The 16,797-nt window shown below is 40.6% G+C and overlaps 1 protein-coding gene across 4 annotated transcripts in view; it reads right to left on the reverse strand.

Moving 5' to 3' along the window:
- Window positions 1-16,797, reverse strand: part of REPS2 (RALBP1 associated Eps domain containing 2) — a 105,014-nt gene that overhangs the window by 21,553 nt on the left and 66,664 nt on the right. For 3 of the 4 annotated variants that reach the window (XM_074814728.1, XM_074814729.1, XM_074814727.1), the window contains exons 13-14: window positions 16,272-16,408; window positions 2,268-2,332 (exon numbers count right to left, since the gene is read on the reverse strand). In XM_074814728.1, coding sequence (XP_074670829.1) covers window positions 2,268-2,332; window positions 16,272-16,408 — 202 coding nt within the window. Of the gene's footprint in view, window positions 1-2,267; window positions 2,333-3,308; window positions 3,964-16,271; window positions 16,409-16,797 lie in introns of those variants that run through there. The other variant, XM_074814730.1, reaches the window with a different exon arrangement.

The raw sequence follows: 16,797 nt of genomic DNA on the forward strand, positions 1-16,797 counted from the left end.
TCCCTCTCCTCCTCCATCAACTCATTTCCAAAGCTCAGCCAAAATAACCACACCACAAGCATACTTATATGGTGCATGGCCACCTGAAATATGTAGGGTTTGCTTCATTTCCAAGCTACATTTGTCATTCACAGTGCTTAACTACTGGCACATAAAAAAGGATTTATAGCAATAAAAAAAGGATTTTCAATAACATTGTTGAAAATTAAGTTAAAACAGAAATTTAAGAAGAGTTTGGTAAATCTTGAAACTGGAAAAAGCTGAATGTGTCATTTCAGCATCATGACTTTTCTTCAGTTCCTGATCATGCTTCAGTTTTGAAAGCAGATCCCTTCCTCCAACTTCTTCATGCTCTTTAAATCAAGGGCCCCACTGGACTAATGTAATCCATATGCTTACTATTGCTTACATGCTATTCCTAAGTGTCAGCTCAGCTGAATTATGACCCCATCACACATACTTCTCTACTGTCTGTTACCTTTATCACAGAAAGGCACGCTTGGAGATAAAATAAACAATGTGACAAGCTTGAAGTTTATTATGTTTTCAAGAACCAGTTTTATGTAAATATTTGCTAGATGTCAGAACAATAATATTTTGATATTTGATTAAATATCTTTAAAAATCATCAGAAATAAATTAAGTAAATGTAAGTGATGCAGGTAAGCAAAGCATCAGCTATATATTCATCACTGAGTAGACATAGAAGCCACTTTTTTTTTTTTTCTTTCAGAAACCAGACTTTTGTATGGGAGAGGACTGGATCAAAAATTTCATATGAGAATCTTCTTGTGTGTATTGTTTTAGAAAGGTCCTATATTCTGAATAGCCAAATGTAGGATGAGCAGTTGGTTTAGTGTTTGTGATGTGGTAAGGAAGCTGCTGCACATGCATAAATAAATTAACATCTCTCCTTACTGCCCTGCTCAGGAAACGCAAATCTATCATAGGACAAGGAAGTGAACAATTAGCAGAACCTAGGGAAGAAAACCATTGTTTTCAAGCAAAGAACAGGATTTGTTGTATTTACTGCTTTTCCTGATGGCAGCGAGAGGGCTTGCACTGCACAGAGCCAGCATGCTGTGGCAAGCCCGAGTAGTGGCAGCAGGGCCAGCATTGGTCACAGCGGAAGTTGCTGCTGCAGGCATGAGGTGGGGAACCATACTGGGGTTCGGGGGAGGCCAGAGGGAAGCACTGCTCTCCAGGGAACGTTGGACAAAGCAGGAATGCAATGGGTGCGCTAAGGCTCATGTGGTGTTAGCAGTAAGGCTAATGCCATACTGACTTGGGTGAAGCACACAAGCTCAAATCAGCATGCTCTGCAGTCCTCAAGGTAGAAACTAGCTAAAAAGGGCTGGGGAGAGGAATAGAGCAACAAGCTGCTGGTGAAGCTTGGGGTGGCAACAAGCCTTTTAGCATTTTGATCATAAGCACTGTGCAGCAGGAGGTGTTCAACAGCAGACTCTTAAGAGTAGATCCAAAACTCAAGCGAGGACTGTTTCTGGCCCAAGGAAGGTGTCTCACCAAGTTTTTATATGTAATGGGCTGTTAGCTCCCCTGTGGACTTGTTTTCTATTATACACTTCACCCAAAGGAGTAATATATGAAGCATACTGCTGCCTCAGATCTAACAGAGCCAACAAAAGAACAAGACGCTGAACCTCCATCATTTCTTAAAACAAGAAGTAGTATCTGGATGCAGATATGCATGATTTAGTCAATTTGCATTATGATGTGGTTGTGTGATGCTCTGAAAACAAAAACTCATCCAAAAAGCAAAACAAAAGCACACCACTAACCGTTTGAAACTTAATAACATAACTGACATGGCATTCACTTCCTTTCAGCATTATGTTTTAAACCCATGGGTGAAATACACTCTTACATACCATGGCTCCTTTAGCAGGTGCCCTCTGAGCATTTGAAGCTTGAGAAGCAAATAGCAGGCATCACGCCCATGCCTTTCAGGCATGAAAACTCTCATTAGTAGACTACCCTTACTAGCCTTTAATTTACAGTTTTGTCTAGTGGGTGCATGTCAGCTCCACTACAAAGAGATTTAATTAGTCCGTAATTTGACACTGCAGCACACCGGCTAGACAGACCAATGAAGGAGGACATGTACAGAACTGCAGAGCACACTGCAGATTTGCATTAACCTGGAAGGAAGAACAACTGCCATGTCCAAGCCAACTTCTGCTAACCACTGCAACAGTAACATAAATAAACAAATAATACACAGCAAAGTGCTAAACCTCTGTCCATACCTGAGATACAGAAGGCCGAGGGGGCAGTGCAGGCGGTGGTGGGGGCAGCCAGCCAGACCTCACAGCTGAACAGTGAGAAGAGAAGATAAAACAAAAAACCAAAACCACATTAATTCCAAATAAAACCAGAATTAATTTCCATGATAATTCCTAGTGAAGAAGCAGTATTCAACATTTTAATAACAGAAACCAAACTTGATCTTTATTGAGCAAAACCATGTTTGAAATAACTTCCTGAGTAGTGATTTAATTGCTGTAAAAACCCACAATGTTATGATAAAAAGCAGAGATGGAAGCCAGTCAGCCACAAAAGCTGTAGCTAAAGCAATCCAATTCTAGTTAAAGAACCCCAGAAACAGGGACTACTTGTCCTTGGACTTTGCTCTTTGTCATTAACATTATTGCCTTTTTTAAAAGTGATGCATTAGCATCCAATGTCAACATTAGTGTTCACTCCAGATAAAACACACTATGTGATGGAGTGCAGCCTTAAAAAGAAAACATCTGCCATGGAATCAATAGGACAAAAGCCTAAACGAACAAAAAAGACAACCATTTATTTGGCTTTATGTTTTGTATTTGCATGTTATTACTCATTGGAGGTATTTCAGAAGAAGGAGAAGTAGGGGGAGGAAGACAAATACTAATGGTTCGTTCAGGCCCCTTTAATATAACACAATGTCAGCTTTTAAGTTTGAGCCAGCACAAAGGGAGGGTAACAGTCATGTAGGTCCAAGCACTGTATTTCTCAGTTTCCCTAAATACCTAAAACCCATCATGGGGTAAAACTACAGGACAGATGATGGCTTCCAAAGGCAGCTGCAGAGAGGAAGACTAGGCTAGCACAGAGATACCAACCAGGACTGGTAGGAGTCCTTAGGTAGGTTACCCTCCCCTAGCTCCTGTCGCACTGAATGCTCAACACTTGCACTGGCAGATAACACAGTCCATCTTGCACTGGTGGTTATCTGTATAGCAAAAAACCCCCCAACAATATTAAAACTTAGAAATGCTTTTACCACAATAATGCTAAGCAAGCAGTTACATTTAGACACTTTATTTCCATGCATATTTTAAAAAGCCACAAAGACCATTACAAGCCTTGTTACAGCTTAGCCATTTACATATTTTATACACCAAATCTAAAAATGTCTACATGGCTGAAATACAAAGACAAAAGATAGTAACCATTAAGGACAACAGTGACATGTGAGTAATATGTGGGTGAAAAACATTGAGAACAGTCATATTGACTATATACAGCTCCAAAGAGGCTTACAACACATTGGGGTTTTTTACATCTTCTGTATCATCATCTCTTGAATCAAAATATCACTGCACACAATGCCAAAGAGAGAGAACAATTAAAACACAACTTAGGTTAAGCAAGGGAGTCACTAACACACAGGTGTAAGAGATTTGAAAAAACATGGTCATTGGGATCCTTTCTCTTACATTTAATTAGTTCTCTTTATAAGACCACTGCAGTACCTGCATGATGTCATCACTGCATTTTTTATCTCTTCTGTGCAACTCACCTTTAGAAAGGAACAGTGGAATAAGAAACCCTCCTTTCCTTTAGGCTGAACTTCAGGTTATTACTTCATTTATCTGAGCACTGGCAGTCGCTTTGGCAGTTACGACTAGTAACAATACTTGAAAGCTGCAGCACTCTTGTAGGTCCATCAGCTGCACGCTGTAGTAGCAGACAAGTACGTATGCTCAACATGGTATGTTTATATTCAGGAAACCTTGTGGGAGCTGTGCTGTGATGCTCCATGGAAAACACCTCTGTGCACCTTATCCTACCACCACCACCAGCGACTATCACTGCAAGGGTATCACCTCTGCTCTCCAAACGGCTCTAATGTCATGGGGGAGCATGAATCCCTCACGCTTCCTAATGAGCCCCCAACAGCCCAAACGCGATGCTATGGAGTGCACTGCTGCCACAAGCATAGGGGTCCCAGGGAAAAGGCACGTGGGGCCAGGGTCAGTGGTGCTGTGGGCAGGCACCAACCCCAGCAGCTCCCTCGGCCCTTCCAAACACACATAGACCCCTCCAGGGCCCATTGTTTCTGTACTTGCTGGTTTACTCTCCAGCAGGCCCCCAAAAGCTTTACTGCAAGAGCTGCATCCATTGAGAACTCGCCTCAACTTCAGCTCTAGAGAATGCAGCACTTGCTGTCCTCGCTCCCCAATTCTTCAAACCCAGCGATACACCTAGGAAAGCAGCAGCATAGTCTTTATGCAGAACAGTGCTGGGCTTGCTGGAAAAGCATCTCCTGAAGTGGCTGCACACACTGTGAAACTTCAGAAGTCTCCTGGGATTTGTCCCACAAAATACCAAACGGAAAAATAATGTTTCCGTAAAATGGTCAAATTAAGAAAAACAAACACAAAACCCCACCCCCAAAAACCTGCTTCTTCAGCTTTCAAAATACAACATATATGAATTTAGCATTAAAGAAGTTAGATGCTTATACCACATGCATTTGACCCAGTTTCCTCTTTTTAATCCTGCTAATTCTAACTTAAGCTGCTCATGAAATATTCATAAAATTCCTGCTGTTGCAGAACATCTTCGGCCTGTTAGAAGGAAATCATGCTTATGTGAGCACAATTGCTAGACAAAAGTTAGTTGACTTTTGAGGACTGGTAACAACTTATAAAAAAGCTCACTTTTTTTCCCCCACAGGGCAATGAAAAAAAATTCAATGACAGATCCTGCATGCTTCGGCCTCCTCTAGTGTCACTACCCTAAAAGAGGACAGTATTAACAGATACTCATAGGTTTTTATGTTTATCAGCAGGTGACATGTACTATTAGGCTATTCCAGAATACCTTCCTTCCTGGAAGACTGCCCCACACAGATCGACTTTTGCTGTTAAGAGACAGCATCACTATGTTGGCTCTGAAAGTGAACACAGGTAACAGGGGAAGGTCTGTTTCCAAAATGAAAGCAAGTACCCTGGGACCAAGCAGCAAACAGACAAATGTCGTATTTCCAGGTGCACACCTCAGAGCTTAGATAAGCTGCACACCATTGCTCTTTGAAAACAAGTCTTGTCCCCCTGCACAAAAGCAGAGGGAGCTGGAAGGAGCAGGATGGGCCTCGCACAGGTTGCCTTGTTACTCAGCAGCTTGCTGGCATTCCAACCAGGGTGAGCCATGTAAAGCAAATCTCAGAGATAGCACTGTGGAAATGCCATACAGGTACCAGTAAAATAGATTTTAAGTATACCCAGTATCCATATCACACGTATTCCTGTAAACTATAGCATTTTCATGCACTAGTTACTCCCACAAAGATAGTGCTAAGGCTTTCAGTTCAAAAATCATGGCTCTTTACTTAGCATGTTTACACTTTAAGGTGGATTATCTGCATGGAAAGCTTCCAGGTCCAATTTTCTGCCCTATTTTGGCAATCACAAAGGTCTGACAGCACTAACAGAACACCACACTAGATTAAAAGAACAGGTTTTCCAATCTGAAACTAGATTAATATTTTAAAACAAACACCAGGCTGTAATTGTACACTCTGAGAACAGGCCATGCCATCCTATCTGGCCACGCTGCTCTGGCCCCAGTCTCCCTAGCAGACAACACAAATCCTCAGCATCTTCATTACCCATGGTAGTGAAAAATATAAGTCATGGTGATCATCCAAATAGCTTCTTTACTTATTTGATCTAGGAAGAGGAGACCAAAGAAAAACATAAAATTATCAAAGTCCAGTCAAAGCTACGGGAAGTAGGTCTTTAGCTCACCCAGCACAGCAGCAGGGCAGGATGCCAAAATTATGGTGGAACAAATTTGGGCCCTTGGGATCCTTCAGAACAACCTGTAAGAACAACATGCTGCACCTCTCTCACCAAATTATAGTCACTTGACCTCTTGTTTCTTAGTACTGAAGAAAACTGTCATAATACACTGAGCTTCTGGATGCATGCTATTTCTTAAAGTTAATTAATACTGGAACAGCAGCATATAAAACTACACTTCCTGAAATATTTCCATATCAGGTATTTATTTCACTTCCCTTCTTTGCAGCTGCCTTCCTTCTTGGTTTTATATGACTACCACCTTACCCTAAGTATCACTTCAGACAAGTTAAAGCTTTGGGTGAAAAAAATATACTCCTTTTTCTCATCTGAATTGAATATGTACATAAGCAGTGTCCTGAAAAAAGGATGGTTTTCCTGGTCAAGGGCCGTTTTGCACCTTTCAAGGGCCGTTTTGCACCTTTCTAGCCACAGTGAAACTAGATACTGCCTATGAAAGGAGACTGACCTCCTTTCATGTCAAAACCCTACACACCTTTCATTCCATGATCAAAAAGGCACCCAGAGTTTGGTCACTCCTCTTATTTCAGTCACCATTCCCAAAGGGAGAAAGAGGCTGTGTTTCTCAGCTCACAAAAAGGGTGCAGCCCTAACCAAACCCAGCTTAAATCCAGGCTGACCTAAATCCAGGTTCTTGCTTCTGTTCTGCTTCCCCACCACCACCACCACAACCACCCCTTCTGCAACTGGGTGGTGACCATCCAGGGACTTAAATTGGGAAAAAAAATGATAGGGTACTTCTGTAGTCTGGATGACGTGTCTGGTATTTTTCAAGCAGGTGTTACAGCACTGTTGGACCAAGGGAAAGGCTGGTTGCATGGCAGTTTAAGCTTCTTCATAGTGCTTAGGCCCCAGATCAAGTTTAACAAAAGACCAACCAAATAATTTTATCAGGAAGCAAAGATCTGCAACACTGAAAACAGTTCAAAAAAAGGTAACCCAACAGAACGAGTTGTTCTTCGGTTCCTCAAACTACCTAAGGCTTCAGTTCCTTAAGTAGTTTGGGAAGCCAACATTTTCACCCTTCCACTCTGATGCAATTTTGGAGAGTTTTTGAGATGCTTTTCCTGCTTCTGTTGCCTAAGGCAGACCACAGAAATGTTCTGTGTCTAAGCTGGTTTCTGTTTACCTCTGTCTTACAAAACTTCGCTTGTTCTTCACTGAAATTGGCACTTGGATATCCCATAATACTAATACCATTCTCTGCACTCCTTCAATTATTTACATTCCTGACAACAGTATTAGTAAGGTGATTGTGAAATACCTGTTTTTCAAGAGATCCGATTTATTAATTCTCACTACTATGTCTGCAAAAAGTTGCAAGAAAAATAAATCTAAAGCTGTAGCCAGGAGTGTAAATTTAATGAAGCATTCTAGTAAGGTGGTTGTGAAGTATATATTTATCCAGGGATCCATTTCAATAATTCTTACTAATGTCTCCTCAGAAGGTAATAGCAATGCAAAAAAAGATTTTAGATTCCTGATATTAATTTTATTATCAGGTTTTAGAAAGACAGTAGAAAGCATCACCAGCACTATAACCTCTCTTCTCACAGTTAGTTTTGGGAACCTGCTCAGCAGTAAAGCTTCATGCATCGCAGTGAGTGATACACACACCTGATGTCACAGACCAACTCTTGTTACAGGTGTTTCATGTGCTAATCATACAGAACATCATTTGTACCCCAACTGCACGGAAACTTATCCAAGTACTTTCCAAGTAATTAGAAAGAGATATAGTCAGACCTTAAGCAGTTAACACCTCTGCACTATGAACTCACAGGTGTGACTTCATTTAGGACACTGCTGTGCTTACATATTTGATGGGTCACTTTCAAACCAAACAAGACACCATTAAAGGTGTTTTTAGGATGTCTTTTTTAATGCCCTATCCATGAAATTCAGCATGTTTTAAGTAAAATCTGTAAAACAGATGGTTTTTTTTCTTAACACACCTATTTTCTGTTTTGAATCATATACCCACAACATCTGTATTTTCAACTTCCTGTCCCTCATTTTCCCTAAACCATTTCATTTTCTAGTTACTGTTTTCTCTACCCCTTCCTTTTCTGTGTGTTTCTATTTGGGGACTGTTTCTCTCTCCTCCCTCCCCCCTTAAACAAAACTATTCATGATTTTATTCCTTCTCACTTCACATTTAGCTTCATTCTCCACCCACAGGGAGGCACAGTCCCTCCACCTACCTCCCAGAGATCCGTGTTGCCAGAGCTTCTCACCCCTGGAGATCCCGGTGGGAGTCCTGGAGGCTCCGGCATTTGCCACCTGTGACCATTTCCAACACGGATCAACTCAGAGCCGGCACACGGGAGCCGGGAAAAGCAGCGGGCTGCCACCTACCACCCCTCCCGTCCCACCTGCGGCTCAAGACACTTCCTGAGGACATCTGCATCTCCAGGGTCTTCCCCACAAGGGAGGCAACTTGCCCCCCTGTTCCATGAGAGAAATAGAAGATCCTCTCTTGTTTAACCTGTAAAGCTGTTCTACAACGGACCAACATTTTTTCATGGAACAGAGTAACCCCCATGGGATCACAAAAATAGGTCAGTGGGGCTGGCAGGGCCCATCAAGAACATTTCAACCTTCACACTTTTCAGTAGAAATGACTTTTTGGATTAAAATTTCATTTTTAACAAATGCAACAGAATGAAAACAAATTGTAAACCATTCCTCAACCCCAGAAGGACAAGAGCTAAGATTAGAAAAATGGGAAAAAACGATTTAAAAGAAGTTCCATTTACATAAACGGTCAAGAAACAGTTACACTTGAAAGACTAGTAAGATTTACCCCAGTTTGCACACAAGTACTCTCTGGACTCAGCCCTTAGAGATAGACATAAAAAATTAAAAATCTAAAAACACAGAAATAAGTTACCCCATCAGATTCCTACCATGTAATAACCACTCATCCGTTTATGTCCTCACTATTTTCTCCAGCCTATTCAACCTTAATTACGTCCTTGTCCAGTTGGGCAAAGGAATAAGTTACATAATTGTAAACACATAAATCCTTAACGTCTGGGAAGCATCTTCCACTCAAATCAGAGGTGAGACATTCATATTTTATTCAGAATAAGCTCAGTTCAGTGATCACATACATTCTGAAGAGGAACAGGACTAGGAGAAAACAGCAGTCCAGTAACTGATCAGGAGCTAAGTCCCAAAAGAAAAAAAGAAAAAAAAAAATCTATTTTTCTGCTTCAAAAAAAATGTTTTTGCAACATTTATGTTAAGAAAGCATTTCACAGTATTTTCATTGCAGTGATACAGTGCCAGAGAAAAGTACAGACAGCAGCTCAATTTTGTGTACTCTATGGTTTAACGTGTAAAAGACATTTTTAATTTAAATTGCAATTATTGTTACAACCCTTACAACCAAAGATACTAACTTAACTGTGCACTCTTAACGAAGCTGGCAACATTAGAGCTCTTGTATACTGTGCAAACTACATTCAGTAAAATGGCATATTTTGCTGGTGGTATTTGTCATTATCGCTATTCTAAAATAAAGGTCCTTCAGAATTGTCATCTTCTTAACTTAATGTTTTGGTCTGATTAATAAACACAACACAGTAACATGCAAAACAGCATAGTACAACAGCATGAGTAAAGCCCAGCCCTATTACACAAGAAAATAGCTGGATTTTACTAAATCAAGACCAACAGAAGGGCATGAGAAGGGGTCCTGAAAATTAATTGCTTAATTCAATTCACTGTGATCTAAATTCAGCATAGAGAAGGACATTACTATTCTAGGTTCCCCTTGTCACTTCATCTTTGAACCAAAGAGTTAGTTGAGAAAGCTGTATTTATGATAACACAAACAACATAACCCCCTGCATAATCCCTTAAAAGCTTGCCTTTAGTAACTAAGACTTGCATACAGCTAACCTCAACAGATACAGGTATTACCTAGCAAATACAATTAGAATCAGAATCGTTTAGGTTGTAAAAGACCTTTAAGATCATAGAGTCCAACCGTTAACCCAGTAGTGCCAAGTCCACCACTAAACCATGTCCCTAAGTGCCACATCTATACATCTTTTAAATACCTCCAGGGATGGTGACTCAACCACTTCCCTAGGAAGCCTGTTCCAATCCTTAACAACCTTTCGGTATTTTTCCTAATATCCAATCTAAACCTCCCCTGGAGCAACTTGAGGCTGTTTCCTCTTGTCCTATCGCTTGTTATTTGGGAGAAGGGACTGACACCCACCTTGCTACAACCCCCTTTCAGGTAGATGTAGAGAGCGATAAGGTCTCCCCTCAGCCTCCTTTTCTCCAGACTAAACAACCCCAGTTCCCTCAGCTGCTCCTCACAGGACTTGTGCTCTAGACCCTTCACCAGCTTTGTTGCCCTTCTTTGGACACGCTTCAGCACCTCAATGTCTTTCTTGTAGTGAGGGGCCTAAAACTGAACACAGTACTCAAGGTGTGGCCTCACCAGTGCTGAGTACAGGGTGACAATCACTTCCCTAGGCCAGCTGGCCATGCTATTTCTGATACAAGCCAGAATACCACTGGCCTTCTTGGCCACCTGGGCACACTGCTGGCTCTCATTCAGCCAGCTGTTGACCAACACCCCCAGGTCCTTTTCTGCCAGGCAGCTTTCCAGCCACTCTTCCCCAAGCCTGTAGCGTTGCACGTGGTTGTTGTGACCCAATTAAGCATAAAATTATTAATTAAGCATAAAGAATACAGAAGATAATGGAGTAATCACACTTATCTAGGTTACATTTGGCAGGTTTTTTAGTACCGGGGCCCATGTACCCAAAAGGGAAAGTCACCTGCATTTGGCTCACTAAACTAAAAATATGATGCAGCTGAAAACATTGCTGAAAACAGCTGTAAACAGTATTAGGGTAACTTTTTGGATGTTTGTATCAAAATGTGTATGACAACAGAGCAATGATCATTTTAATTCTCAAAATCCTCTTTCCTACACAATTACAGAACTGTTTTATTTGATAAGTGGACTGAAAACATTCAGAAATACATAAAATTTGGCTGCGGTTGGGCAAATAAAAAAAACCCAAAGACATCTCAACACACACCTACTATTCAGAAATCTCCACACTTGGCAAATAAAACCCACCAAACCTGTACATTCAAGGAAAGGTTGTGCTAACTGAATGGAGTAATGAATGTTTGATGGAGTAAAGGAAGTAATGAAGAGTCTTCTTCAAAGGTATGAAAAAGAGGGCAAGATGTGTTGCTGAACACCAGTCTTCCTCTAGCACTAAAGAAAATGAAAGTGTGCAGAAAGAAGTTTGTACTGACTGAGTCTTATGATAAAAGTACTACTTTAAACTGCGGGGGAAACATGTATATGAAGGATTGCAGAAGAGATGTGGGGACACATTTACATCACTTACAGGAATGCTGATGCACACCAATGTATCTGTTCCCTTGTTCCTTTTCTGTGAACACTACATTTAGAGCAGAGGGGACGTTTTCTTGTTTGGCAGCCATCACTAGCCCAGCAGAGATAAGCAGAGGTTACAGATCCGACTGTAGTTAGGAAAATATCATCCTTAATAGAAAACACTGCACTTATCCTAAAATGCTAGTTGTGTTTCCCCCTTACAAAGTGTGGTACTTAGCACCTCACATTTTAAAAGGGAGAAAAAACCAAAAATACTAGCCCCACAGTGCTGGCAGAAACCAGCACCCCCAAAGGAGCAAATCTAGGTTACAGTGAGCACTTGCTTACAAGACAAGGTAAGAAATGGTGCCTGCATTCCACACGTTCTTCACTGCAGGGACAGCCACAGCAGGAGGCGAGATTCAAAAGCAAATGAGTGCTGAAAACCTTCAGTGGAAGATTCATTTGCAAATAGTTATATATGGCTGTTTTGATGCATTACAGAGATACTCAATCTGCTTCCATATCAACATGAAACTACACAGTTTATGACCATTTTCTGGTTTATCAAAGCAAATTCTCTTTTTCAAACAAGTATCCTTTGTTCAACAGAACTGTTAATTAAGAGAAGTTACGCAATTCAGAAACTAAATTGGAAATAAAATGTATTTCAGAGGCATCTGTATCAGTCTAACAAGACCCAGACTGCTGTCACTGCCTGTAACTGCGTATAAGTAAATTCTTTAGTAGCTGTCATGGGCAGAAAACGTAACCGAGAAAAATGCCAAAAGAACAACGGATGCATTTTTGGGTTTTAATAATAAAGCCGAGACTTGCCCCAGTCCCAGAGTTACCCCAAGGCAGACCCTAGCTTACTGCTGCTGTTGAGGGTAAAAGGTGGCTGGGGGCCTTGCTGGAGGACAGCTGGACTCTGAGCTGCAGCAGTTTTGGCCCCCTCAGTACCTGCTCCCTCACCCAGACCACAGGACAGTCGGAAGGGAGCACAGGGAGCCCCAGAGTGCAAGTAATTCTGCAAGCAACCTTTATGAACAGTGCAGGAAAGCTTTGCGGGCCACAGGCTCCCCGGTCTTACCCTGGGAGCTCTTGGCTTGTACCTCACTAGACAGTGGGTTAGAGAAGAAATCAAGATGTAAACCAGGTCATGCATGTATTTAAACTGACATTTTTGTTTCTACTAAAAACCTGCTGTTGTCTTTCCAGGAATGCATAAACCCCAGCCAAGTATTTTCTTAATATGTACGTAGGCCAAATGCCAGAGATTATATTCAACAAAAAGAAATACATTGAGAATCTGGCAACACTGAATTTTTCTCAGATGCTAATGTAAAGGACTACATGATTAAAAAAAAATAGAAGAAATTTTTGTCTCTTAACAGAAATTCACATATGGACATTTCAGAAGGTATGGCCTTTCAATAAATTCTCTTGTTTTTTTATGTTTTTCCTGGGTAACACTAGTTACAGCGTCCCACAAGAGTGCAGCTGTGGAGTATCAATGAAGGCGCTTCCTTCAAGTGCAAGTTATGTCCAAATTCAACAACTTGAAAGCACAGTTTCTGTGGCCAGTACATTGCTGGACATCCCAGCCATCATAGATAAATGTTCTCTGTGTATACTTGTCAGGAGAGGGGCATCATAAAGTGGTGGCAAACATGATACAGCAGCAGTAAATAAAAACCAAAAACACCCCCCCAAAAAACAGTGCCTGCAACAAGGATACACCACAGTCTTTGGATGAATTCACCTGAAGAGATTTTTCTTTTTCTGTCCTTTAAAAACAAAATAAACAAAAGAAATACTCCAAACCACTGGTGGCTTTACAATTAAGGAAGTGATACATATAGATCAACATGACCAGTGAGGAACCAAAAATAAAACTGAGCACTCCTTTGCAGATATAGAGGCAGATTATCTACAAAACTCACAAAGTCAGGATTATTTCTGAACAAGAATTAGTAGGACAAAACCTAATGTACCGAAATGGTATTATTCTAATCATGTTGGATACACCCTGAAAGCTATTAAAATGGTCAATTTTACAGTCTGGTTTTCTGTACTGACACTAGGCAGTATGGTTGTGCTAGAAGGAATGGTCATTCTGGTCCAGCTGTGACAATGAGACTATTTTTGAAAACCTAGGAAGGAAGGAGAGCACAGAGAAAATGTAAAGCAAAAATTCAGTCAAGAGTCCATTAGGACAGAAAGGAATCAACTGATCTGTGGATAGAAACACATCAGGATGTATTACCTGAATAGCCAAGAAACCTAAATACCACATTGCCACCACATCTTTTATATTGTATGTCTGTAACTGTGTCATCTAATGGCAGATGGAAACTATTCTAATTTCATTTTTTATACTGTCAGCAGAAATAATAATACAGCTTGTTATTATACAACTGCACGCAATTCACACAAACATGCACATGCTCTTTTTGGTGAGGCTCTTCAGCTTAAGGTGTCAGTGCTCAATCCCTCTGTCTTCCTACAAAACATTTTTTTAGAAAGTGCAAAGTGCATCTCAGTAAAGAGTTTGGCTCTGAAATAATGACCACTCCCTGAGGAAGAACTGTCTCTAGATGAAAAAGGTTTCTTCAAATAATGAGATCGGAGTTTCTACTGAGAAGCAAGATCGGTAAGGGAAGGGATTAAAAAAAAAAAAAAAAGGTCAAAAAAGTGAGGTGATCAAAACAAGAGAAGTGGAAGAAAAGAAAGCAGCTGTATAAAAATCACATTATCAGTAGGATGTTGCAAAAGAACAACTATTCAGGGCTTAATGACAGGGAAGAACCTGGGTATGTTTGTTCATAGAATGAAGAACTGAAAATACCACTTCCAATGCAGACATTTTACCTCAAAGCAGAGCAAGGTAAATGCACCACAGTGCTTGGGCACACTGGGATGGGTTGATTTAATCCCTTCCTCCTGATGATGCAGATTTATTTGAAATGGAACCCTTCTTTGGGCTGGGCTACAAATTGTTTAACAAGTTCTTCCTTGAATTCTTCAAAGCTACAAATTCCTCCTTATTCTTTCCCAATGAGCATTTACATTTTTGACACAAAATAGAACAACTCCATTAGAGGAAGACAACCACCACAGATATTTGGCATTGCCACCAGGGCACATTCAAGAGAGCAAAAAAGTGACAGGCCAACACCCTGTAGGTGCAGGAGGAAGCTGAACCTCTAGGAGACCTTCCACAGTTCTGCAATTTGGTATCATGCTATATTTCAGGTTTTGTCAACACAGAACCAATTTTTTTTTTCCCCAACTATAAACAGCTGTAAATTTGAACCAAATATGATGAACAGTTTTCAGGAGACCAGAGCACTTACTTTCTTTGCAAGCAATCAACTGCCTACCCTTAGTTAACTGCCCCATTTCCAGAGAGAAAACCCTCCAAAAAGTATTGATAGGATGAGTTATCCTTTCTTGCACTCACTATAACACTGTCAGTTTGTTAAGTTGCCCAGAAGAAATAGTTATGTTACTTCAAAAGTAATGGTGACTTTCAAAACAATCCATTTCAAAAGCAGGATGTTACTTTTCATTCACAGAATGAAGACTTTGAGAATTTACATTCTCTTTTGATTTGTGTTCCAAGAGAAACCTAAATCCAAGTGTTTTTCCTTCCAGCTATACTTTTTATCTGGATTCTGAGAGGATTTGCTGCCTTAGAAAATGTGTACTGGGCTCTGTTTGGGGTTTTATTTTGATGTATAATGAAATCAAAATCAGAGGCAACAGATCCCTGAACAGGAACCACAAAGATCAGGAATTGCTTCTCTGTGCAAGGCAGAAAAAAAAAGAAGTTTATTCCTATTGAGTTTCAGGGTTCAGCACACATAGCAGGACTCTCAAATTCTGTCTGGTGTTTGCACCAATAAAAGTCCCATACAGCAAAAGATGAAACTCGTTCTTTTCTACTCCAACCACCACATTAGAGAGCCTAGTTAAAATATTCCTTGACACAGTCAAACCTTGGCTTTCTTCTGAAGCATAAACATGACCATGTTTAACCTAGTCCTTGAATCAGATGATTGGTGTGCACTGCAGAAAGCTCTGGTCTGGTTCGAGAACACTGCTAAAACACAGCGATCCTGGGTGACTGCTGCCCTGAACAAACAGCTCCTCCTTCCACCATTCACTGTGCAAGGCAAAAGGACCATTCAAACACCAACGCAGTGGAAAGCGGTTTTCTTTCAGTTCACTCCAGCTACTATTCTACACTTTCTTTCTCTCCCCTCAACATGCAATCCTGTCAAAAGAAATCAGCCCTTCTTTTTACTCAAAGAATGGTTTCCGATTGCCCCCACGCATATGGAAGATTTCAACATCAAAAATGTTTGCACACAAGAGATTTCATTTTCTCCCAGTTTAAACATTAAGGGTTTTCTTCCTGCTTCTGAACTACAAAAAAATAAGTAGTAATAAAAATCAAATATATTGTAGTTACTGATGAGAATTGTGTAAACAGCCAGACTAGTTATGAACAGTCAGTGATGACAGACTACCGTATGTTAAGCTTCCCATTATTGTACCAGAAAGCATTATAATCACCTTAATTACAGAAACAGTGATTTCTTCCCCTCAGTGGCAATGTAATGCAAGAAAGTGCAACTTCTGTTCTGCAGTGTATTACTGTCTATAGCAAAAGTGAGCACATGTGCATATTGTCAGCATTTGTGCAAACAGATCAAGTTGCCAAGTATGCAGATAACCTCAAAAGAAGGAAAGAAAGTAAACTTTACCTTGCGTGTTTTGTTGAAATATTTTGTTCAGATCCAAAGAAGAAGCTCTGGAATGTGACTTCTGTGGCCTTGGAGGTGGCGTAGGGGGCTCTTCTCCCTTTTTCATGGCATCTTCTATTGATGTGCTAGAATAAGACCTAATGAAAAACGGGAGAAAAAAAAGCAGAAAATATAAATATTTTATTTCAGAAATACATTTTAAGCAACCACAATGAATAGTACCTAAAACCACACTGTCCAGGACTCAGGTTCATGGTGGAAATTCCTTGCCCTAACGACTGAAAGTTCCCTCTTAGAACAAGGCAGATTTATTTGGCAACCGAGGGACCTAAGCATCTGGACAAAGGAACAAGTCATGCTTACAGGGCTAGTATTTTTTAAGGCCCTTTATATCGCAGCTTCAGGCCTTCTTAGGTAACTTTAACCATCAACAGGATAATTCTAGCAACTATTTTGAATAAACCTCAGTAAAATTCTCCACCCGCCCCTTACAGTTTCTGTTGCCTTTCCCAACTGTGCAGGTAGC

The sequence above is a fragment of the Strix aluco genome, chromosome 2, assembly GCF_031877795.1.
Source record: "Strix aluco isolate bStrAlu1 chromosome 2, bStrAlu1.hap1, whole genome shotgun sequence".
Classification (NCBI taxonomy): domain Eukaryota; kingdom Metazoa; phylum Chordata; class Aves; order Strigiformes; family Strigidae; genus Strix; species Strix aluco.